At 35.6% G+C, this 26,208-nt stretch overlaps 1 protein-coding gene across 4 annotated transcripts in view; it reads left to right on the top strand.

The window, feature by feature from the left end:
- The window catches only part of PDS5B (PDS5 cohesin associated factor B), a gene marked incomplete at both ends in the record, with an annotated part of 139,325 nt that overhangs the window by 81,511 nt on the left and 31,606 nt on the right, over positions 1-26,208 (top strand). For all 4 annotated transcript variants that reach the window (XM_080689848.1, XM_080689849.1, XM_080689846.1 and 1 more), the window contains 3 exons: positions 8,927-8,995; positions 12,249-12,385; positions 18,692-18,815. In XM_080689848.1, the coding sequence (XP_080545974.1) occupies positions 8,927-8,995; positions 12,249-12,385; positions 18,692-18,815 (330 nt within the window). The remainder of the gene's footprint in view (positions 1-8,926; positions 8,996-12,248; positions 12,386-18,691; positions 18,816-26,208) is intronic.

Genomic DNA, 26,208 nt, shown 5'->3' on the forward strand with positions numbered 1-26,208 from the left:
CATATATGGGAGTTCCATTCCTAGCCTTTTAAGGGGCTTCCATACCAACCTCCATAGCAATTGTACTCATTAATGTTCCTGACCAACATTATTATGACAGTTCTTCCCCTCTATTACTAGTATTTATGGTTATTGGTATTCTTGATTACCATTCTAACTCGAGCAAGGTGAAATCATAGTGTAGTTTCTGTTTGCATTTCTCTGAGTGCTAAAGATGTTGAACACTTTTTCAAATACTTGTTGCTAAGACTTGCTTCCAACCTGTAATCCTTCTATCTCAGCCTCCCAAATACTGGGATTATAGGCATATTCTACCATGCTCAGCTTTTCTTTCATTTTGTAGGCTCTCTCTTCGTAGTCTTTTTGTTGTTGTGTTATTGTTCGGGTGGTACTGGTTATTGAACCCAGGGATATTCTACCTCACAGCTACATCCCCAGTCTCTTATTTTTTAGTTTTGAAACAGGGTCTCACTAGGTTGGTGAGAGTCTCACTATGTGTTCTTGAATTTGTGATTCTCCTGAGTTCTGGGGTCACAGGAGTGCGCCACCACTCCTGGCTTCTTCATACTCCTTTGTTTGTGGGGAAGCTTTTTAATTTATGCCATCTTATTTACTCTATTATTTCTAGGACAGAAACAGATATAGTTCCTAGTCATGTTCCCAGAGAGCCACCCCCTCCAGCCATGTATCATCTCTGAATCCACCTGTTTGGATTCATGTCTGACACACGAATGGGGGGCATTTTAAAGCTAAATCATTAACACTCCTTTTGCTGAGAATTGCCTTGTCTGCTGGTTTTTTTTCCCCTTTCTACTTTTGTGAAGAATATTATTGATATTTTGATAGGGACTGCATTGAATCTATAGATTGCTTTTTGGAAATATGACAATGTTATCAATATTAATTCTGTCTATTCTTGAACATGGAAGTTCTGTCTAGTTTCCAGTGTCTTCTTTTCTTTTTACAGTGTTTTATAAATTTAATTGTAAGGCTGGGCATCATGGTACATACTTGTAATTCCAATACTTTAGAGGCTGAGACAGGAGAATTGCAGGTTTGTGGCCAGCCTCAGTTACTTAGTGAGGCTCTTCACAACTTAGTAAGATCCTGTTTCAAAATAAAAAATAGGGTTGGGGTATAGCTTGGAGGTAGAATGATCTGGGTTCAATTCCCAGTACCACACAAATAAATAAATAAATAAATAAATAAATAAATAAATAAATAAATAAATTTAGTTGTAGAGGCCTTTGGTTAGATTTATTTGTAGGATTGTTTTGTATTTTTGAGACTATTGTGGATGGAATTGTTTTCTTGATTTTTTCATTAGATTCATTATTGGTATATATATGTATTTTCATACGTTGATATTTGTATCCTGTATCTCCTTGCAGAACTTTTAGGATCTCCTAAATATAGGCTTAGATCATCTATAAATAGTGATAAATTGAGTTCTTCCTTTGCTATATGTATTTCTTTTTTTTTCCTTCTCTTACATAATTGCTCTTGCTAAAAATTTAAATACTATTGAGAAGTGGTGAGAGTAAGCATTCTTGTCTTCTTAATTTTAGAGAAAATGCTTTTCGTTTTTCCCCATTCAGTATGATGTAGGCTTTAAGTTTGTTGTATATAGCTTTTATGATATTAAAATAAGTTTCTTCTTTCCTTAGTTTTTTATCTGGGTTTTTATCATGAATGGGTGATGGATTTTTTCAAAATCTTTTTGTACAAAATCTTTTTGGTTCTATTTATGTGGTGTGGTATATTATAGTTATTGATTTGCATATGTTGAATCATCCTTATATCCCTGGAAATGAAACCAACTTAATCATGATTTCCAATCTTTTTAATGTAAATTTTTGAAAGATAGCTACTGTTTTATTAAGGATTTTCATAACCATGTTTATTAAGGACACTACTCTGTTACAGTTTTCTTTCCTTGCTGTATTCTTATATAGTTTTGATATCAGGGTGATACAGCTTCATAGAATGAGTTTGGAAATGTTCCCACCCTTTCCATTACATGGAATGATATAAGCAACATTGACCCTGTTTCTCTGTGACAGTATGGTAGAATTCAACTGTGAATTCATCTGGTCCTGAGCTTTCTATTACTGCTTCATTTTCATTGCTTGCTTTTGGTCAGTTTGGGTTTTGTATATCCTCTGGTTCAGTTTTGGTAGGTTGCATGTGTAGAGAAATTTATCCATTTCTTATAGATTTCCTAATTTATTGGAATATGAATTTTCATTATATCTCTAAAGATCTGAATTTCATTGATGTTATAGTATCTCCTTTTCATCTCTAATTTTTTTACTTTGGGTTTTCTCTCTGTTGATCTTGCCAAGGGGCAAATTTTGTTTATCTTTAAAGAACCAACTCAATCTTTTGTAAATTCTTAAATTCCGTTTCATTAATTTTGGCTCTAATCTTTATTATTTTCTTCTACTTTTGGATCCCCCCCACAAGATTTTGTGATGAATCATTTGTTCATTTATTTAGTGTCTTTCTAAGTTTTTTTACACAGGAATTTATAGCTATAAACTTTCCCCTTTAGTCTGCCTTCATTATGTCCTAGAAATTCTCATATATTGTATTTCTATCCTTATTTATTCTAATAATTCTTTAAATTTCTCTCATGATTTCTTCAGTGACCCACTTATCAAAAGTGTGTTGTTTAATATCCATGCATTTATATAATTTTTTTAGTTTTTCTTGCTGTCGAGTTTTAATTTCATTCTCTTATGATCTGATAAAATTCAAGAAATTATATTGATTTTTTTATTTGCTAGGACTTGCTTTATGGCCAATAATATAGTCTATTTTGGAGAGAGTTCCATAAACACCTGAGCAAAAAGTCTGTTCAGCTGTTGTTGGATGAAATATCTGTATATGTCTGTTACGTTCATTTTACCCATCACATGTTTTACGTCTGACATGTCTTTGCTCATTTTATGTCTGAATGACCTATCTTTTGGTAAGAGAATGAAAAATCATCCAATATTCCTGTATTAGGATCTGTCTGATGTTTTATGTTGAGTATTTTCTTTATATAATTAGGTGCATTGATGTTTGAGGCATAAATATTTATTATTGTTATATTTTCTTGTTGGATTGTTACCTTAATTAGTAGGCCTTTCTGATTTTTTTTTTTTTTTTTCAACAGCACTGAGGATTGAACCCAGGGGCACTCTACCTCCGAACTATACCCCCAACCCTCTTTTTTATTCTTTATTTTGAAACGGTCTCATTAAGTTGCAGAAGACCTCACTAAATAGCTAGGGCTGGTCATGAACCTGTGGTTCTCTTGTCTTAGCCTCCCATCTTCTGATTAATTTTGACTTTATGTTTGCTAGATAGTAAGTAGTAACATCTACTTGCTTTTGGGTTCCATTTGCATGTAATATCATTTTCTATCCTTTGACTTAACCTGGAGGTGTCTTTACCTATAAATTTTGTTTCTTGCAAGGAACATTTAATTGGCTCTTGTTTTTGCTTTCTTTTTTCTTCTTTCTTTCTTTCTTTCTTTCTTCCTTTCTTCCTTTCTTTTTTTTTTTTTTTTTTTTTTTGGTGGGTCTGGGGATGGAACCCAGTTTGACCTCTGAGTTACACCCCCTGGCCCTATTTTGTTAAAGGTTAAGGGAAGGGTTAAGAAAGGGTTAAGGGAAGAGGAGAGGCTGAAGAAGATAAAGGGATTCAAAGATAAAAGAGGGTGAGAAAAGAGAAGAAAAAGACTGAAGAAATTGAATTAAAATACATTACAACAAAAAACTCCAAAATGCAAAGCAAAAAAAGTGAGGTGGGTGGGGAGAAGAAGCAAAGAAAATGGAAAGAGGGAGAGAGTATAGAAATGTGGAAGAAACTCGATAAGCAGACTAGTATTGCAGGATGAACTGAACACAGAGTTAAGTGTTCACTGCTCATGAAAGCGAATGATTAGAGGTGTGGGGGGTGAAAAGTAAAAGAAAAAAATGAATGAATAAATCTAACTGACATATTACACCATTAAAACAAAACAGAATCAGGTGTGGTGGTACATGCCTGCAACCCCAGCTAGCCTGAGGCAGGAGAATCACAAGCCTGAGGCCTGCTCTGCTAGCCTAGCAGATCCTGTCTCAAAACAAATATTAGCCAATTGTGGTGCATGCCTGTAATCCCAGTACTTGGAAGGCTAAGACCAGGAGAATGGCAGGTTTGAGGCCAGTCTTACTAACTTAAATGGGACCTTGGATTTTTATTTTATTTTATTTTTAAATTTTTTGGTGGTACTGGGGATGGAACCCTTCTACCTTTGGGCTACACTCCCAGACCTATTTTATATTTTTATTTGGAGACACGGTCTCTTAAGTCAGGCTGGCTTTGAACCTGCGCGATGATCCTCCTGTCTCCGCCTCCCAAGGGCAGGGATTAAAAGCTTGTGCCACCACGCCCGGCTTGTATTTTGTTTTTGTTTCTTTTTTTTTTTTTTTTTTTTTTTTAAGATTGGAGATGTAGCTTGGAGGTAGAATGCCTCTGGATTCAACCTCTAATATTAAAAGGGAGAAGGGTGAGGCTGGGGATGTAGCTACATGTCTGAATACCCCTGGGTTTAATCCCCAGCACCACATAAAAGCCCAAAGGAATGAAAACAAAATCAAGAAACAAAGTAGTAATCCCTGCGCTTGGGAGGCGGAGACAGGAGGATCAAGGAGGTTCGAAGCCAGCCGCACGCGCTGGCTTAGGAGACCCTGTTTCCAAATAAAAAATATAAAATAGGTCTGGGAGTGTAGCCTGGAGGTAAAAGGGCTTCCAGGAACCCCAGTACCGCCAAAAAAAAAAAAAAAAAGAGTAAAAGTTGGAGTGTAAAATGCAGTATCAAATAATGGGGGGGCTAAAATCAGTAGAGGATAATATCAATAAAATAAGAAAAACTAAAGCCTAAAATTACTACATTGAAATGGAGGGATTTAGTTTGTGCAGCTCCAGCGTTTCTGTGGCTGTCTTTGGTGCCCAGAAACCCTTAGGAGGGTTTGAGGGAATGCCTGAAATGTTTACAGCACTTCTGCTAGATCTTTTGCTGGCTGGGAGGACAGCTGTATGTGTCCTGTGGGAAAGGCCATGGCCATTTCTTAGGGCTAACAGTGCATATATGGGTGGTTAAGGTGGCTTTGATAGGAGGTGAGTCCCAGCAATTGGAGCTATGTGGAAGACCCCTCTCCCCCTCCCCTGCTGCACTTACCTTATTAGCACTTATCTTGCCCCATCCTCTGGCTCTGAAAAGTCTTCCTATAAATCTCACCCCCCTCTGAGATCTGGATAGATTAAGTCATTTCAAATTGTGGGCCTGAGTATATCTAAACCACCAATTTGAAAAGTCCTGCCATTAGGCTGTCAAAGTCTAGAACTCCCTTATGGGTTTATGCCACGATCTCAGTCTGAATCCAAAGGGAAGTCAGCTACACTCTTGAACCATGCCATCTTCCTTCCACTGTATTTAAATCTCCTTTTTGCTCAAAGTATATACATGCCTGGTAATATTCAAGTCTGCATTTCTTGAAATCTTTGGTTCATTTTTTTTAACCTCTCTGGTGGAGAAGCTTTCCACTTCCCCACAGAGTAGCTGTGTTCCATGTGCTGATGGAGGTTTCCCCCCACCCCCTAAGTCTCTTTATTCTTCTTAAAAAACAAAACAAAACAAAACAACCTGCCGGGCGTGGTGGCGCACGTGTGTACTCCCTGCGCTTGGGAGGCTGAGACAGGTGAACAGCACAGGTTCGAAGCCAGCCTCAGCTACTGAGTGAGGCTCTCGGCAACTCAGTGAGACCCTGTTTCCAAATAAAATATAAAATAGGTCTGAGAGTATAGCCTGGAGGCAGAAAGCCCCTGGGTTCCACCCACAGTACCCCCCCCACGCACGCACACACACATACACACACAACACTATTCTTGTGCTTGACCTGGTTGCTGACACTCCCTCTTAGATTCCATCTCTTTCCCTTTGCTGCCTTATCTCACTGTGTTGCACAATTGTTGATTTAATTCAATATCAGGGAGCAGCCAATATGCACTGGATGCTACTCATCTGCCATTTTTAAAAAATTTTTATTGGTGCATTGTAGTCATACATCTTAATGGAGCAGATGGTAGAGGCGTACATGTACACATCACCCAATTAGCCCTTACCTAATTCTCGCCCCATTCCCTCCCCATCCATCCTTCTCATGTTGAGCTAAGTGATTGACTTTGATATGTTTGTTAGTGTACATCATGAACATTAGAGAATTTCCCTCTCCCCCTTATATCCCCCTTAGGTCGCCTTATTTGCTCATCTATAGTTATCTCCTTTAGTTCCTCCTATGACCCATTTTCTCCCTAGCTTCCACATATTAGGGAGAACATCTGATTTCTTATTTTTTTGTGAGACTAATCTCACTTAGCATAATATTCTCCAGTTCTATCCATCCATTGCCCTGTAAATGATGTAATTGTGTGTTTTTTTTTTTTTAATGGCTGAGTAAAATGCCATTGTGTACATATCCCATAGTTTTGTAATCCATTCCTCTGTTGATGGAAATCTTGGCTGATTCCATAGTTTGGCAATTGTGTATTGTGTAGCTATGAACATAGATATGCATGCATTAGTTTGGTCATTTAGTTTCCATTCTTTTGGTTAGATACCCAGAAGTAATATTGCTGGCTATCGTTTTCTAAACTCTTTTCTATTTATTTTTTAATCATCACTTATGAAGAATGCTAGTTTTGATTTTTATAATTCTTACATAGTTTGTTTCTATTTCTATCTATATATATTTTAGATATTTACCCTTTTTATCTCAACATCGTCTTTCAGTTGTTCTCATTGATTCATTGATTCATTCATTCATTCATTCATATATGGCACTGGGGATCAAACCCAGGACCATTCTACCTCCAAACTACATTTCAGCCCTATTATATTTTTATTTTGAAGCAGAGTCTCCTAAGTTAATGAGAGTCTCACTACTTGTTGAGGCTGTCCTCAAACTTGTGATCCTCCTTTCTCAGCCCCCCAAGTTACTGGGATTACTGATGTGCAGCACCATGTCTGGTTATTACAGTTTTTTTTTTTTTTTAAAGAGGCACATTTAAGTCTTATGCTGTTATATTTTCAACCTTCTTTTTTAATTTATCTATATTTTTGTTTGGTAGTCTGACTATAAAAATGTTCATACATTTTAGATCTTTCTGGTATTGTAGTATAAAACAATCTTTATTGATGTCCTGTTTATGTTGGTTTTCCTTTTAAAGCTACATCTTATTTACTGCACCCTGGCACTTGCATTTTTTCATCCTATAATTTTTAGAGTTTTTATGTCAGTGGTTTTTATTATGGTTTTTGAAGTTTTGTTGTATGTAAACCCATCAGACATTCTCTGTTGGTGTTATTGATAATTTTAATTTTTTCTGCTTATTCTACTTTACACTGATTATATTTTGTTTTGTGAATTAAATATTTTAGTTTAGCATACATTTGTAATTCTTTCAAAATGTATTGTAATTTGGACTTTTTTTGCATTTAAATGTTCATCTTTGATTACTAGAATTCTGGGTTTTAAGTTACTTGACTGAAGAAAATTCAGAACATTATATTTGTCATCTATCTTGCAGCTAAAAAATGTGAAGTTGATTTGATTCTTGTCCTTTTTTTGGTAATTTCCCTCATGGCAGCTTTTCATATCTTCCGTTCAGACATTTCATCAAGATGTGCCTCATATGATTCCTTTATTATTATTTGTACTTAATATATACAACTTAACTGAAGTGAGTCTTCATTTCTGTGTTTGTGGAGTTTATCTATGTTGTTGGGTTTGTATTAGTGAGCTTTCTGTTCCTGTGACAAAACACTTAAGATAACTTAAGGGAGGAAAGATTTATTTTGGCTCATGTTTTCCAAGATTTCAGCACATTGCCACCAGGTACTGTTGTTTCTGGGACTGCAGTGAGGCAGAATGTCATGAGGAGAGAGTAGAATGGAGCAGAGCTGCTCACCACATGGCAGCCCGGAAGTAGAGAAGGGAGTGAGGTTGAGGAAAAGACAGGGAGTGCCTTCAGTCACAAGTAGGCCCTACTTCCTGAATTTTTACCACCTCACAATAGCACCACCAGCTGAGACCAGGCCTCCAAGGGACCTGACCTTTGAGGAGTGCTCTCAGTTCAGACTCTACCAGGGTTAGCAGAGGTGTCTCCAAAAGGTGCCTGAGCTGGTACTCAGTTACTATTTCCTCACCTCCTGGTAAAAATGGGATCTCAATTTCTTCAAGATGGTGCAGCTGTATGGCCACTTTAATTTCTTGGCAGCTATCAGGATGCCAGGAAGTTAAATTCACATTTCCCAAATGCCTGAGGATCATCTGAGAGTCATTTTGTTGTTGTGCTGAAAAAAACTTAACTGTGCATTTTTTTTCTGTGACTTTATAGAAGTGTAAGCCTTCTAACTCTGTTATTTTACTTTGTTTTTTTGTTCTCCAAACTTTTCCCATGATTCAGTCCTTTTTGCAAACTACCTTCTTTCTACTTCTACTCAATGGCGTGTGTGTGTGTGTGTGTGTGTGTGTGTGTGTGTGTGTGTGTGTGTGTTGTCATTTTGGGTGGGATTTAGGTAAAAAGATAAATGTATGTTTTTTATTTCCTGTCATGAGTTGGAAAATGTCTCATTTTTCCCTTGCTTATTTCTCTATGTGAAACCACACCTCTTGGTCCCACAGACGCTGTAGCTGGGTGCTAGTGAGGATATGCCTTTCAGACTTTTTGGTAGTAGGGTTAGATGAGATGCTTTGTTTTAGTTACATATATTACTGCCTTTATAGAAGGTAAAGATTTCATTCATTCATTCATTCATTCATTCATTCATTCACTCAATGTAATTGAACAATTTTATATTCATATTTTAAAGTCCTTACTTTTTGCTTAGCTTCCAGGAAAAAAGACAACTAAACTCTGGGTTCCAGATGAAGAAGTTTCTCCTGAGACAATGGTCAAAGTAAGTAATATGCATGAATCTATTGATTTTTAATATGCTCACTATATTGTAATATTATTAAAGCTGTTAAAATTTTCTATTTCTGTCAGAAAGATATGGCCAATAAATCACTTATTTATTTATTTTATTTATCATTTGGCATTATCTCAGATATTGTGAGTGTGTAGGGCAGTAATGAATAACCTCATCCTTGTGAATAGCAGCATATAATGTATTTTGAGGGTGAAATGGACATCCTCCTGTTCAGTTAAGCTTGTCATTCTTTTTTTTGGTGGGGGGGGGGTGTAGTATTGAGGATTGAACCCAGAGGCATTCTAACCTCTGAGCTATGCCCTTAGACCTGTTTTTTTTTGTTGTTGTTGTTTGTTTGTTTGTTTTGTTTTACTTTTTTGCGGGTCTGTGGATGGAACCCAGGGGCATTAGACCTCTGAGCTACACCCCCTGCCCTATTGTTTTATTCTTTATTTTGAAACAGGGTCTCACTAAGTTACGGAGGGCCTCACTAAGTAGCTGAGGCTGTCTGCGAACCACGATCCTCCAGTCTCAGCCCCCCAAATGCTGGGATTACAAGCGTACACCACCACTCATATGTTTTTGTTTTGAAACAGAGTCTTACTAAGTTGTTGAGAGCCATGCTAAGTAATTGAGGCTGTCCTTGAACCTGTGATCCTCCTGCCAAAGACTGGGATTACAGGAGTGTGCTACCATGCTTGGCTTATTATCTAGATTTTAAGATACAGATCTTCTGTGGGATTTAATAAAACCTTTTTTTTTTTTTTTTTTTTGGTGGTACTGGGGTTCCTGGAAGCCCTTCTACCTCTGGACTACACTCCCAGACCTATTTTTATATTTTTATTTAGAAACAGGGTCTCCTAAACCAGCGCGCGCGGCTGGCTTCGAACCTGCGCGATCCTCCTGTCTCTGCCTCCCAAGCGCGGGGATTACAAGCGTGCGCCACCACGCCCGGCCTATTTTTTTATTTTTTAAATATTTAACCTGTAATTCCTTAAGTTAGAGAATATACATAAAGGTCACTCATCATTGGCATAGAGAATATTTATTTATTAAAACTATGCATGGTCTTATATTCTTATTTAAATCTATTGCCAAGGTGTGAAGGTCAACAAATATATTAGATGTTATTTTTCTACTTGTAATTTCTTCTTTCTTTTTTTTTTGCTGTACTAGCTAGGGGCCTTCTACCTCTGAGCTATCCCCCCCAGCTCTATTTTTATTTATTTTGAAACCAGGTCTCATTAAGTTGCAGAAGGCCTCATTAAGTAACTGAGGCTGGCCCAGTCCTCCTGTCTCACCCTCCCATCTACAGATATTACAAGCATGTGCCAGCTCCCTACTTGTAATCCATCCATCCCTCCCTCCCTCCTTTTTTTCTTTTCTTTTCCCTTTCCCTCCCTTTCTTTCTTTCTTTCTTTCTTTCTTTCTTTCTTTCTTTCTTTCTTTCTTTCTTTCTTTCTTTTCTTGGATGGAACCCTGGGGCATTCTACCTCTGAGCTACACCTCCAGCCCTGGTTTTTATTCTTTATTTTGAAATAGAGTCTCACTGAGTTGCAAAGGGCCTCACTAAAGAGGTTGTCCATGAACCACAGTCCTCTGGTCTTGGCCTCCCAAATGCTAGGATTACAAGCTTTTGCCACCATGCCTGGCTGTAATTTTTTATACATTTTTTTGGTGTGTGTGTGTGTGTGTGTGTGTGTGTGTGTGTGTGTGTGTGTGTAAATGTTTCATATTATGAACTATTTTTCATATTATTCAGCTACATATTCTGATATGTTTTTATAGACCTGTGGAGCGGTCCTTCTTTAGTATTATTGAATGTAACCTAATCCTTTGAGTCCTGATTTAAGCCCGTTTTCCCAGCATTGGTCTTCAGCAGCAATTTTGTATAGTTGAGACCAGCAATGGACAAGAAAGACAAGCCACTTGTACACAATAAGTTCATGCTTATCAAATGCCCAGAAAAATCATCTTAGTGCCTGCCATGTGCCAGATGTCCAGGTCCCACTTAGTTTCTGATCTTTAGTTCTGTTAAAAGCTGAGATAATATGTGAAAAGAGATTATAAATATATCATTTAAAAACTCTCTACTGTGTACCCCTTCAATAAGCATTTTTGCAAGCTTTAAAGTTGTAACTGGTATAAAAGTACTTATGTACTTCACAGTTATTTTTAGTGCACATGTGATATCTGTTAGGCAGAAGAGGTAGAATATAGTTGCATTTGGGAACTTAAATTTTTCTGATTAGAAAAATGAGCATAATTTTAACTGTAGCTCTAAATAGATGCATATTAGAGTATTATCAAAAACAAGAGGCCAGGGGTGGTAGCATGCACCTATAATCCCAATACTTGGGAGACTGAGAAAAGATTATGGATTTGAGACCAGCCTTAGCAACTTAGTGAGACTCTGTTTCAAAATAAAAATGTATAATTGGGCTGAGAACGTAGTTCAGGGATAGAATGCCTTTGGGTTCAATCCTCAGTACCAAAAATGAAAAAGAAAGAACGAAAAGAAAAAACAAAGATAAAAGAGCCAGTCTTCAGTGAAATTATTTCTTCCATCTCACCTAGAGAGTGAAACAACTTTAACTCAGCCAAGTATGGTGGTGCATGCTTGTAATCCCAGTACTTAGGAGGCTAAGACAGGAAGATCACAGATTTGAGCATAGCCACAGCAACTTAGTAAGGCCCTCAGCAATTCAGTGAAACCCTGTTTCAAAAAGAAAAAAAAAAAAAATCAAAATGAGCCAGGTGGCACATGCTTGTAATTTCAGTACTTAGGAGCCTGAGACAGGAAGATTGTGGGTTCCTGACCAGCCTCAGCAACTTAGGCTCTACACAACTTAGTGAGACCCTGTTTCAAAATAACAAATAGAGTTGGGATGTAGTTCTGAGGTAGAATGCACCTGGGTTCATTAAAAAATAAACACACACACCACCACCACAAGATTTCAATGTAATCTTCTTATGTTCAAAGCCAGACTCAGCAATTTAGTAAGACTCTCAGCAGCCTAATGAGACCCTTTTTCCAAGTAAGAAACAAAACAAAACTGGTCTAAGGGTGTAGCTCAGAGATAGAATGCCTCTGGGTTCATTCTCCAGTTCCACTATTGCCACCTAATCCCCCAAAAAGGCATCCATTAAAAACATTTCTCGATTTTCTTTTTTAAAACAGGTATATATGGAAATCTTATTTTAAATGTAGCAATGTTTTGTCAATTTCTCTTTTAAATAGATTCAGGCTATTAAAATGATGGTTCGATGGCTACTTGGAATGAAAAATAATCACAGTAAATCAGGAACTTCTACCTTGAGATTACTAACAACAATATTACATAGTGATGGAGACTTGACAGAGCAGGGGAAAATTAGGTATGCATTTATTATTTAAAAGTTCTTTGGATTGTACAATATTTCTACTCCTGATTTAACTATTAAAATAATGCAATTTGCCTTGTAGGTATGCATATATTTTTACTGTAATATGCTTTTGTAACAGTGGTTATTTCACAGTGACCGTCATTTTTCTGGTATTGCTATATATCGCAAGTATTTTAAACAAAAGATGTTTGATTTTTTTTTAATATCCAATGTATCAATGTTAGTGCTCGAATCAGTAACTGATGTTTTCTATTATTAATTTTTAAAGGGAAAAGAAAAGATTTGATGGGAAATAACTTATTGAATCTGTTTCTACAATATAAATAAATGCAAATTTTTTTAATGTATTTATGTCAGAAATTGTACACCTTTTTTGTTTTATTTTTTGTTTTCATTTTGTTTTGTTTGAAAGATACAGTATAGTACAGTAGGCCCTTTATATCCATGAGTTCCACATTCATGGATCCAGGGATTCAGCCAACTATAGATAAAAAAATATTTGTAAAAGAAAAATTTTGCCTATACTGAAAATGTAGCCCCCCCTTTTTTTTAAATCCTTCTTATTTCCTAAACAGAGGCCCTTAGCAATTTAGTGAAACCCTGTTTCCAAAAGAAAGAATTAAAAAAACACACACACACAAAAAAAAACATTAAAAATGAGCCTGAGCCAGGTGTGGTGGCACATGCTTGTAATTCCAGTACTTAGGAGCCTGAGACAGGAGGATTGCAGGTTCCTGGCCAGCCTCAGCATTTTTTTTTTTTTTTAATGATACTAGGGATGGAACCCAGTGGCCTAAGTAGCTGAGGCTGTGAACCTGAGCAATCATCCTGTTTCAGCCTCCCAAGCACGGGGATTACAAGTGTATGCCACCACGCCTGGCTAGCAACTTTTTATACTGTATTTATAACAACTATTTATACTGTATTCAGTATTAAAAGTAAACTGGAGATGATTTTTTTTTGTGTGTGTGGTACTGGGGGATGGAACCCAGGAGCATTCTACCTCCAAGCTACATCCCCAGCCCTATTTCTTATTCTTTATTTTGAAACAGGGTCTCACTGAGTTGCTAAGGGCCTCACTAAGTAGCTAAGGCTGTCTGCGAACCAAGATTCTTCTATCTTACCCTTCCAGAAGTATGTAGGAAGGTATGTCTAGGTTATATACAAACACTCTGCAGTTTTTTAAAACAGACTTGAGAGAGCTGGGTGTGGTGTTGCTATCTGTAGGGGTGGGGGCTTTGGAACCAGTCCTCCTGAATGAATGAGGAAGGCATAGTGCTTGAAAACATGAACTCTTAAGAGCTCCGATTTAAATCCTGACTTCACCACTTCCTAATTAGGTGAACTTTATCAAGTTACTCTAACCTCATGTCATGTTACAGACATAATGATTATACCTGTTTTATCTAGCTATAGGGAAATAAGTTAGTTTCTGTAAGGTGTTTAAAGCACTACCTAGCACAGAGTAATCAGAAGCATTGATAATTAGTAGTGTTATAGCGTTAATTAAAATCAAGAGATTTGTTCTTAATATAAACACAAGTGCCATTTAGCACACTTCTTGATAATACAAAATACAACAACCTCTTCCTTAATATATCAAGACTTAGCCGGGTATTTTAGAGCATGCTTGTAATCCCAGTATTTGGGAGGCTGAGACCAGAGGATCACGGTTCTCGGACAGCCTCAACTACTTAGTGAGGCTCTCCACAACTTAGTGAGACCCTGTTTCAATATAAATATAACATTTCAATATAAAGAATAAAAAAAATAGGGCTGGGGGGTAGCTGAGAGATTGAATGCCCCTGGGTTCCCTCCCCAAGCCCGCCCCCCCCAAATAATAAATAAATAAATAAATACACACACACACACACACACACACATATACATATACATATATATATATATATATACATACCTCTGAGCTATGTACCCAGTCCTAACCTTTTTTTTTTTTTTTTTTTTGGTGGTACTGAGGATAGAACCCAGAGGCATTCTATTCGACACCCCCAGCCCTATTTTTTATTCTTTATTTTGAAACAGGGTCTCACTGAGTTGCAAAGGGCCTCACTATATATACATATATATAATATATAATATGATACATATTTTACTGTATATTATATATAATATAGTATTATATAATATTGTATTATAATTTATAATATATAAATACATATATATCAAGACTTTAGTAAGAAAACAAAGGTTACTGATAGCTGTTTTCTGCCTTTCCTTCTTCCATTCTGTTCTATTTCTGTTCTATTCTTTATGTTTTATTTGTACTGTCCTCTCTGCATAGAATATTAACAGTAGGTCTCACTTCTCAAATGAAAGAAATAAACCTTGGTAACCTATTCATTCTGTATATGCAACTAATCTCTCTTTGATTTTTTTAGTCTAATTAGTTGCCTTTTCCTTTCTTCTCCAGTAATTTATATATGTCAGTGCTTAGATTTACCAATAATAAGGGTATGGGGGGGGGCGACTTTCTGTGTGTGTGTATGTGTGAGATACTAGGAATTGACCCTAGGGGTATTCTACCTCTGAGCTATGTACCCAGTCCTAACCTTTTTTTTTTTTTTTTTTTTTTGGTGATACTGAGGATAGAACCCAGAGGCATTCTATTCGACACCCCCAGCCCTATTTTTTATTCTTCATTTTGAAACAGGGTCTCACTGAGTTGCAAAGGGTCTCACTAAGTAGCTAAGGCTGTCCATAAACAAAGATCCTCCTGTCTCAGCCTCCCAAATGCCAGGATTACAAGCATGTGCCACCACGCCCAGCCTATTTTTATTTGAAACAGGGTCTCACTAAGATGCAGAGGGTTTCACTAAGTAGCTGAGGCTGGCTGCAAACATGTGGTCCTCCTGTTTCCACCTCCCAAGTACTGGGATTACAGGCACACATCACCACACCTAGATAATATGGATGTTTTGAGTAAAATTTATAGTGAATTTAAGCCGGGCATGGTGGCGCACGCTTATAATCCCCGCGCTTGGGAGGCGGAGACAGGAGGATTGCGCAGGTGCAAAGCCAGCCGTGCTGGCTTAAGAGACCCTGTTTCCCAATAAAAATATAAAAAAATAGGTCTGGGAGTGTAACCTGGAGATAGAAGGGTTTCCAGGAACCCCAGTACCACACACATAAAAAAATTATAGTGAATTTATTAATGTATTTTATTACACTTACTTTTCCAATTATACTCAGCTGAATTAACTTCTTATTATTAGAGAGGTAATATACTTACATGGTTAAGAACATTGGCAAACTGAAGGCATATTACACAGGAACATTCAGGTTCTACTATTTATCATCTGCTTTTATTTATTAGCAAGTTATTTCTCTTCTACACCCTCAGTTGAAGGGGTTAGTAATAGTACATCTTTAATGTAGAGTTTGTGTAAGGATTACATATATATATATATATATATGTATGTATGTATGTATGTATGTATGTATATGTATATATATGTATGTATATGTATATATAAAGTAATTGGAGTGATACTGAGTATATAGTATATAAACTGTATTCTAGGGAATCCATACTACATTCAGGAAAATGGGTTTTGGATTGCACAATATATCAACTCTTGATTTAACTGTTAACTTGCATGGAGTAGGAGTAAGAAAAATCCTTGGTAGAAAAAAGCAGATGGAAACATGGGGGATCGGGGGGAAATCTGTCCTTTGTTTTAATAGGAAGTTTGCTTCTTTATACTTTTTTTTTTTTTTTTTTTTTTTGGTGGTACTGGGGATGGAACCCTTCTACCTCCGGGCTACACTCCCAGACCTATTTTTTATATTTTTTATTTGAAAACAGGGTCTTGTAAGCCAGCGAGGCTTCCAGGAACCCCAGTACCACCAAAAAAAAAAAAAAAAAAAAAAAAAAAAGCTTAGTGAACACTACTAATCTAGATGGAAATTTTTAAGTACAAATGATGGTAAGCATGTTATCTGTACTTATAGGGAAAGCATCTAACTGCTGGTTTATATTCTGAACTATTAAGTACTGCAATTTATCTATTAATAGCTACTTAGAATATTACTGTAGGTGAAATGAAAAGCATCTTTGGAACATGTTCCACAACTACAGAACCTTTTTAATGTTAGCAGGCATTCAGTCAGTGTTTTTATGTAATTGTTAGAAAAATGAGTTTTAAACCATCAAGATATTTAGATCTTGGAAGACTAAGACCCTTCCTGCTCCCCTCTTTCCTGTCTTTACTTGTACTTGGGATTAAACCCAGAGGTTTTATACCTTCAAGTTATACCCCAGCCTTTTTTTGTTGGTTGGTTGATTGGTTTTGTTTTGACACAGTCTTGCTAGATTGCAGAGAGCCTTGCTAAGTTGCTGAGTCTGGTCTTTACCCTGTGATGCTCCTATCTCAGCTTCCCAATTACTGGGATTACAGGCATGCGACATCACACCCAACCCTATCTTTTCTTTTAAATTCCTCTCTAGTATATATACAAGAAACATATACTTGTGTGAATATTGAATGATATTTTTAAAGTGAGTTATAGCTTTCTGTGTGGGGGGGGAGGGAGAGGGCGCTTCTGATTAAGAAGTTAGAACTTCTCCCTTCTTATCCTTGTGTGTATGTAACATATAACTCCTGATTAAGGAGTTATAACTTTTCCCTTTGTATCATATCCTAGTCGAAGATCCTTATAATTAAATTAACATTTTATTATATTAGGAAGGATTGATTAGGTATATTTGCTAATTTAGAATCCTATGAAATAAGCCGGGCGTGGTAGCGCACACTTATAATCCCAGCATTCAGGAGGCTGAGACCAGAGGATCGCGGTTCGCGGACAGCCTCAGCTACTTAGTGAGGCCCCCTGCAACTCAGTGAGACCCGGTTTCAAAATAAAGAATAAAAACTTGGGCAGGGGGTGTAGCTCGGAGTTTGAATGCCCCTGGGTTCCATCCCCAGACCCGCAAAAAAAAAAAAAAAAAAAAAAAAAAAAAAAAATTCTATGAAATGTATCCCAGTTAGTAATATTTTTTCTCTTAAACTTAAGAGTCTTTCAGAGCCAGCCACAGTGACACATACTTGTAATCCCAGTATTCAGGAGACAGAGACTGGAGGATTATAATTTTGAAACTAGCTTTGATAGTTTATCAAGATCCTGTTTCAAAATGCTTTTTTAAATAAAGGGCTGGGGTGGGTAATTTAGTAGTAGAGCACCCCTGGGTTCCATTCCTATTTGAAAAGTTAAGAATAGTAATATATTATCTATTGTGCCTGCTTTCCATTTTATTTCTTTTATACTTAGCACAGTTGTTGTTAGGTGGTTTATTTATAAGGATGCTAGGACCCTTTTTATGCGTGACTTACAGGAAAACATTATCTCCAAAATTTTATAGTATAGTAGTTAAAAACCTAGCAAATAAACATAGATATCTCTTAGGCTTGCCTAAAAGCTATTTTTCACAGAATGATGGAAGTGACTTTAGTGATGTTAGCACAGACTTTTGTTATTGTTTTTTGCAGTACTCGGAATTGAACTAAGGGTTGTTTTACCTCTGAGTAACACCCACAGACCTATTTTATTTTTAATTTTAAAACAGGATCTCACTAAACTGAGGACTTCATTAAGTTGCTGAGGCTGGTCTTGAGCCTGCAATCTTTCTTTCTCAGCCTCCCAAGTACTGGAACTATATATACATGCTACCGCATCTAGCTCAGACTTATGATTAAGAGAAGAATTTGGTGTAAATTTGGATACCATTTTCCCTCAGGCCTCTTTTTTAAGGTCACTGCTCACATTTATGAGGGCTTTCACTGTGGCCTAATCACACCTGGAAAGACCCCTACCTCCTATGTCATATTGGCATTAGAATTTCAATGTAAGAATTTTGAGAAGACAAAACATTGAGACCATAGCAATTTTTATCCCCTACCCCATTTTTTTTTTTTTGCAAAAAAGGATATAAAATTAAATACAAAATATTTAAGCCAGATGTGGCGGTCCATTCCTATAATTTCAGATGCTCAGGAAGCTGAGGTAGGAGGATTGCAATTTCAAGGCCATCCTTGGGAATTTAGCGAGACCATGTTTCAAAATAAAAAGGGCATTGTGTATAGCTTGAAGGTAGAATGCTCCTGTGTTCAATCCCCAATATTTAAAAAAAAAAAAAAAGGAACTGAGGACATTGCTCAGTGATAAAAGTTCCACTGTGTTTAATCTTCAGTACTGGGGGAAATTAAAAAAAAATCTAGAAGTTGTTTTGTGTAAACATTTAGAAATCTTATCTATACTTTTTTCTTGCTTGTTTTTCAGTAAACCAGATATGTCACGTCTGAGACTTGCTGCTGGAAGTGCTATTGTGAAACTGGCACAAGAACCCTGTTACCATGAAATCATCACATTGGAACAATATCAGCTATGTGCATTAGCTATCAATGTAAGGGAATTACTATTTTAAGACATAATGGTCTTTGACTTTCAGGAAGAAAACGATTCACTGTGATAACATAGATCAAAGTCTTGAGTGCTTGTTTTTTCAAAAATTTTTGCATGAGAAGCATTTCAGAGTTCTAAAGCTGTCATTTGAGTTTTGGGTCATTAACATAGTATAGTTGGCTTGTTATATACAATAGTCTAGTCTAGCCTACAAAGTTATCACAAATACCAAGTTAGCATATACTGAATTATTTTTCCAAAGGGAAATACAAGGGTAGGTTCCTTCTAGCTTCTGGTCACACAGTTTTTTATCAACTGATCCATATACAACCTGTTTTATGTGCACTTCTGTTTAAAGACACTTTATTTAATATATATGCATAGCTCTTTCTTTATGCTCCCAGTCAACAACACTTTAACTCATACTTGAATAGTTTATCTAGCACACATACTTTTTCTGTATGACGCATCACAATCTTGTATTTAGAAAGGCTAAGACAGCACTGCATCACTATGCTTGGGAGCCACTTTAAATAGTAAAATCACCAAGAAGTACAAAAATTTGAAAAGAATGACACTAAAAAGGCCATAAAAAGTTTAGTGGTTATTTACAGTATGAGAGCTGAAACAAGAAGGCAGGGCCCCTCCTTCAACTTCAACTGGGACTGTGCACATTCTGCTATTCAAATTTTTTACTGCTCTGAACATTAATTTGCTCTTTAAATTGCTATAAGTACTGATTTTGAGGTTACAAAGTAAGTTTAAGTGAGTAGGCAAATTCCTAAATAAGGAATCTGTAAATAATGGGGATTGACTGAATCTAGTTTCTAAAATGAAAAGCACATGTAGGCATATAAAGTTTTATAAGGACGTGGTGCAGACTTAGTTTCAGGGTAGAAACATTCCTTATTACTTTATAATTAAAATTTCAAATTAAGAGGTTGATACTTATGCGTTCATATTCTAATTTTATGGATTTGTTATTACATTTTATATTTAAACTTATCTTTTTAGAATTATTAGCATCATTGAGAAAATTAAAGAAAATAGACTTTAATAATAAATGCACTATTTTGATATGCTGTGTGTGTGTGTGTGTGTGTGTGTGTGTGTGTGTGTGTGTGTTGTGGGTCTGGAACCCAGGGGCATTCGACCTCTGAGCTACAGCCCCTGCCCTGTTTTTATTCTTTATTTCTTTATTTTTTTAAACAGGGTCTCACTGAGTGCGAAGGGCCTCACTAAGTAGCTGAGGCTGTCCGCGAACCACGATCCTCTGGTCTTAGCCTCCAAAATGCTGGGATTACAAGCCTGCGCCACCACGCCTGGCTGTGATATGCTTTATAATTAGTTATTTTACATTTGTTCTTTATATTCTTTCGCTAGCAGTCTTAAGAATTTGGCATTTGTTTCAGACATTGTAATTTTTCTACTTTATCTCGCTTCACTTAATTTCTTTGCTTATTTAAAAATTGCTGTTTATGCATAACTTCTAAGCCCAAATAGGAAGCTATTTTTGATTTATAATCATTTTGTCAATTCATGATACTTCAGTCTTTAAGATAGCCATTCCAGATTCAGTTTCTGATTTTAGTTTTATTGTTGTTAAGATATTAAGAGAGGGGGAAAAAGCATTTGGGAAATGAGATTTGGGGGAGCTCATTAACTTTCTGATTTAGTTTTTCCATTTAGCTTTGGAAATTATCTTATTTTGTAAGAAACCAAAAATAATTTAAAAAGTATGTTCCATCCCCAACACTATAAATAATTAAAATGGTAAGACTTACACACTTGTCTCTTCAGGTTCTTGTTCTGATACCTTTGAGAGTATTAGTGCTAGCATTCATTATTGAAAAAGTTTTTTAAAAAACAATGAAGTTTGGTGATACATGAAGATGGGCTTTGTTTGAACCATTAGTTAAATGTCCACCATGTGTAAAAGGCTTACCCATTTATTGACTTTTGGAAAGTTTCTTTTCTAGCACAATATTTGATATACATTGCTACTTTAGATACCAAATGGTTATGGTAAACGTTTAAATGCCTTTATGATTATTTTGGAATTCTGTTGACTGGAACATGTGTGAATGAGGTAAAGGTTTAGTTATTTGTATTTTTTCACAACTAATAACATATCAAGTTATACTATTCTAAACAATTTTTTTCCTAATTCTGCTATTCCTTTTAAAATCTCTACCCTCAAGAAATAGTAGTCTATATGTTTCTTACTCTCTTATCCCCTCACTCCTCATTGTTTGTATTTTTGCCTTGCCAAAATTATTTTTCAGACAACATGCCCTATTAAAGTCCTTAAATCCAATGATTTTAGTTTTTATTGCCTTTCCTGTATCACTTGACACAGCTCATTGCTGAGTCCTTTTTTTTTTTTTTCCCCTATACTGGGGATCAAACCCAGGAGCATTCTACCTCCAAGTTACACTCCCAGCCCTATTTTTTTTTTTTTTTTTAAACAGGGTCTCACTAAGTTGTGGAGGGCCTAAGTAACTGAGGCTGTCCTTGAACCTATGATCCTCCTGTCTCAGTCTCCCAAATGCTGGGATTACAAGCATGCACCACCACACCTAGCTGCTGCATTATTCTTAGAATTCTTTTTTATTTTTTTTTTTTAATTTTGGCTCTTGATTTTTCCCTTTCCTGACTACATTTTCTGCCTCTTCCTCTAAGTATTTATGTTCTTTGAGAATTTGTCTATGATCTACTTTTCCATGTACACATTCTTATTTTGACATCTCATCCACACCAGCAACATTAAGTTCTTTTCAAGTCTCTGGTCCCACTTTAAATGCTGAATAGAAATTTTAAATATTTAGCTTCTGTGATTATAGTACTAAATTAATACTTCTCAAATCTATACTGGTGTTTCTCATCAGATCTAAAAGCATGATTTATTATTGACTCTTTGCTTGTTCCTCTAACTTGTTTCAAAAGTTCAAATAATTCTACCCTATGATATACCTGTTAATTAATTCATATCTTTCCAACCATTCCTAATACTATAGCATCGTTAATTCTCACCAAGACTGTTGTGACACTTTTTCTGTTGTTGGATAATGTTTTCTGGTCATAATTCTGATCATGTTATCCTGCTCAAAAATATAAAATATCTCATTCTTATAAAAATTTTATATATTTTATGGCCTGGTCCCTCTATTGTTTGGATCCAAATATACATTAAAAGTTTTTAGAACAATACCCTTGAGTAGTACACTGCCCTTTATTTTTCTTTTTTATGCTTTGTATTTTGCTTCCTCTGATTTTCTTCTTATCCTATTTTCACACACTTTTAATTGTGCAAATCAGGAATCAAACACAACATTCGTCACAAAACTCTCTTTGATTCTTTTAGCTAGAAGTGTCTTTGAATTCACTCTAGATTTTACCTATAATCCTCTGTTATACACAAAACTTTGCCCTGTGTTTTAGCTATACATGTACATGTGGTTTATTTCTTTTGAGGCTCTTTTTAGAGGTAGTATTGTATCTAGTAGACCCTTGTTATATATTTGACCAGATAATCTCAAAAAAAAAAATTCCGTAATACGACCCTTAGCATAATTTAATAATTGCTTAGGTGTTTTAGAATTTGGAATTCAGTTCTTAAAAAATTTACTCTGTACTGGTATTTGCTACACATTGTTTTAGATTCAGAAATACAAGGATGAATAAATCAAGGCTTCAGCCCTCAAAGAGCTAATTATCTCTTTAGAGAATAGAAAATATGGGTAAAAGTTGATGCTGCAGAAGCTACAGTGAATAATTGAACTCTTTACAAGGTACTAAAGTAGTTTTGAGGATAACTTGTACTAAAAAAATCCTCTAAAAATGAATTTATTTAAGATGCAGACTAAGATTAATTTTATACCAGGAAAAACCTTGTAGTATTAAGATATCACCTTTTTTCTTCCTTATATTTAGTCAATTATTTGTAATAACCACACCAATGAAAGTATCAAGTGTTTTTGCTTCTTTTGAGGGTACATTTTCTGATAAAATCATATTACTCGTATTCTTTACCTCAAATCTACTTCCATAGCAGTCAAAGGGATCATTATCTTTGGGGAAAAAAAGTAAAGATTTCCTTGTTTTCCAGTTGTACTTTTTATAATAGTTTATTTATTGATTGATCAATCAATTGATTGTGGTATTGTAGATTGAATACTACAAGGGGCATTCTACATCTGAGTTAGACCTCCAGCCCTTTTTTCATTTTGAAACAGGGTCTCACTAGGTTGCTGAGAGCCGTGCAGATTTGATGAAGCTGGTCTTGAACTGTCAGTCTTCTTATCTCAGCTTCTCAAGTTCATCCCTGGAAAGCAAGGCTGGTTCAACATATGCAAATCAATACATGCTATTCACCACATACATAAAACTAAGAACAAAAAATCACATGATTATATCAGTAGATACTGAAAAAGCATTTTGAAAAAATACAACAAACTTTCATGTTAAAAACATTGTAGAATATTGTAATTGAAGGACTGTATCTCAACATCATTAAGGCTATATACAATAAACCCAGAGCCAACATCATATTGAATGGGGGGAACTGCGGGATTCCCTCTAAAATCAGTAATAAGACAAGGATGCTCACTATCACTACTCCTTTTCAATATAGTCCTTGAGACTCTTCCCAGGTCAATAAGACAAGAGAAGTATATCAAAGGAATTCAAATAGGAAAAGAAGAATTAAAATTATCTTTGTAGATGACATGATCCCATATCTTAAAAGACCCAAAAAGCTCAACCAAAAGACTACTAGAGCTGATTAGCCAGTTCAGCTAAGTAGCAGGATATAAAATCAACTAAAATCAGTAGCTTTTCTATTTGCCAACCATGAATCCACAGAGAAAGAAATACAGAAAATAATCCCATTCACAATAACCTCAAAATCAATAAAATACCTAGGAATAAACCTAACCAAAGTGGTAAAAGACCTCTACAATGAAAATTATAAAACACTAAGGAAAGAAATTGAAGTTCTTGGAAGATGGAAAGAGCTCTTGTATAGGCAGAATAAATATCAAAATGGACATTCTACCAAAAGTGATGTACGGAATCACTGCAATCCCTATCAGAATGCCAATTCTTTAGAGGCCTTGAAAAATCACTCATAAACTTCATATGGAGAAACAAAAGATCCAGAATAGCCAAAGTAATTTCTCAGTAATAAGAACCATGCAGGAGGCATCACAATTCTGATTTAAAATTATACTACAGAGCTATAGTAACTCAAACAACATGGTATAGGCAGAAGTACTGGCATTACAGGTGTGCACCACCATGCCTGACTTTATTCTTTATTCAAATGATTCTGTTGAAGTATCTATGTCTTGTTCTCATCAGTGTCTTGTTCTTTCCTTTTTTTTTTTTATTTTGCTAGTTGGCTTGTTTATAATTTGACTGTTCTCTACCATCACTTTTAATGACTAAAAATCTACTTTAGCAGTGATTCACAGATTGATTTTGTAATAAGTGCATTGTAGTGCTGAATTCTGAATGATGTAGTAACACAATCTTTGTCAGGTAAAAAGGGAAGGGTGTTTAAACAGGAATCAATTTTTTTTTGTGTGTGTGTATGTGTGTGGGGGGGGTATTGGGGATTGAACTCGGGGCATTCTACCTCTGAGCTATGCTCTCAGCCTTTTTTTATTATTTTATTTTGAAACAGGGTCTCACTAAGTTGCTGAGTACATGTCCCAAATGCTGGTATTACAAGTGTGCGCCACTAGCTGAGATCACTGTTTTAATGAATGTTCTTTTTATTTCTGAATCTACTTTTTTTGTGTGTGTGTGGTACTGTGGGTGGAACCCAGGGGCTTTCTACCTCTGGGCTATACTCCCAGACCTATTTTATACTTTTTTATTTGGAAACAGGGTCTCTTAAGCCAGCGCAGCTGGCCTCGAACCTGCATGATCCTCCAGTCTCTGCCTCCCAAGCGCAGGGATTACAAGCATGCTCCACCATGCCCGGCTCCAAGTACAGGGATTCTGAATCTACTTTTTGATATGTTAACTTCTATTACGTACTTTTTAGTTGGTATTTTCATAACAAATACATACATAAAAATAAAGACTCCTCTCCCCAATGGCATTTAATATTGAGAAAGGAGTGAGTTATTTTTAACTTTTATTTTGTTGAGTGTTAGAATAGATAAAATTTCTGTGGAACTTAGACTACTTTTTTAAAGGTAATTAGTGGATATTATTTGATACTGAATATTAAAGAAGATACACAGTAGGAATTTGAAGAGAAAGGCAAGATATAACTGGGATTTTGAAGAAATAATCATTCTAGATATAAAAAATAGTATACCTAAAGTTGTAATGTGAAATAAACTACATCTTGTCTTTTGGAGGATAAGATATAATCATGAAGGTCTTTACATATTATATAAAAGAATTTGAACTTTCCCCTCTAGTTTAGAAAAACTTGTGTTCATGTCTGTGTAGTATTATGTTAGAGACACAAACATGAATAAAGCCATAGTTTTTGTCTTCAAGGAAATAGCACTGATAGGTAAGACAGACAAACCAGTCATTTATTTATTTATTTATTTATTTATTTATTTATTTATTTTTATTGGTGCACTGTATTTATACATCATAGTGGGATACAAACTTTTGTAGACATACATGCACACATCGCCCAGTCAGCCCCCACCCGATCCCCAACCCATTCTCTCCCCATCCCTCCCTCCCATGCTTGGCTTAGTGGTTGACATCTAGTATTATAGCAATTTATCCAAAATTAAAAATGATAATCTCACATAACAGTTTCATTTGTCTGATACCAAGCTTTTGATGACTTAAAGATAACATTTCAATATTTCTTTTTACTTTCTTTCTTACCAGAGAATATTTTTTTCTATTTTTTTAGGTGAAACTATCATATATTTATTTTTCAGAAAAAAAAATCTATCCTAATATGGAAAATGGACTCTAGATACCCAAAACGATCTTGAAAAAGAACAAAGCTAGAAGATATATATTTTCTGATTTCAAACCATATAAAGCTACAATAATTGAAACAGTGTAGTACTATTCTAAAGGCAGATATATAAACCATTGGAGTTAAATAAAAGCCTAGAGCTAAATTCTTCCCTATATTGTCAAGTTATTTTTGACAAGGTTTCCACGAACATTTGGTGGTGGAAATAATAATCTTTTAACTAAATATTGTTGAAAAATAATAATTACATGGAAAAGAATAAAATTGGACCCTTACCTAATCCCATATACAAATATTAACTCAAAATAGATAAAAGACCTAAATATAAATCTTAAGACTATAAACTTTTAGGAGAAAATCTGGGTCATAAAACCTCACAACATTGAAATTGGCAGTGATTTCTTGGATATGATTTCAATGGCACAGG

This window comes from Muscardinus avellanarius (genome assembly GCF_963383645.1).
Source record: "Muscardinus avellanarius genome assembly, chromosome: 2".
NCBI lineage: Eukaryota > Metazoa > Chordata > Mammalia > Rodentia > Gliridae > Muscardinus > Muscardinus avellanarius.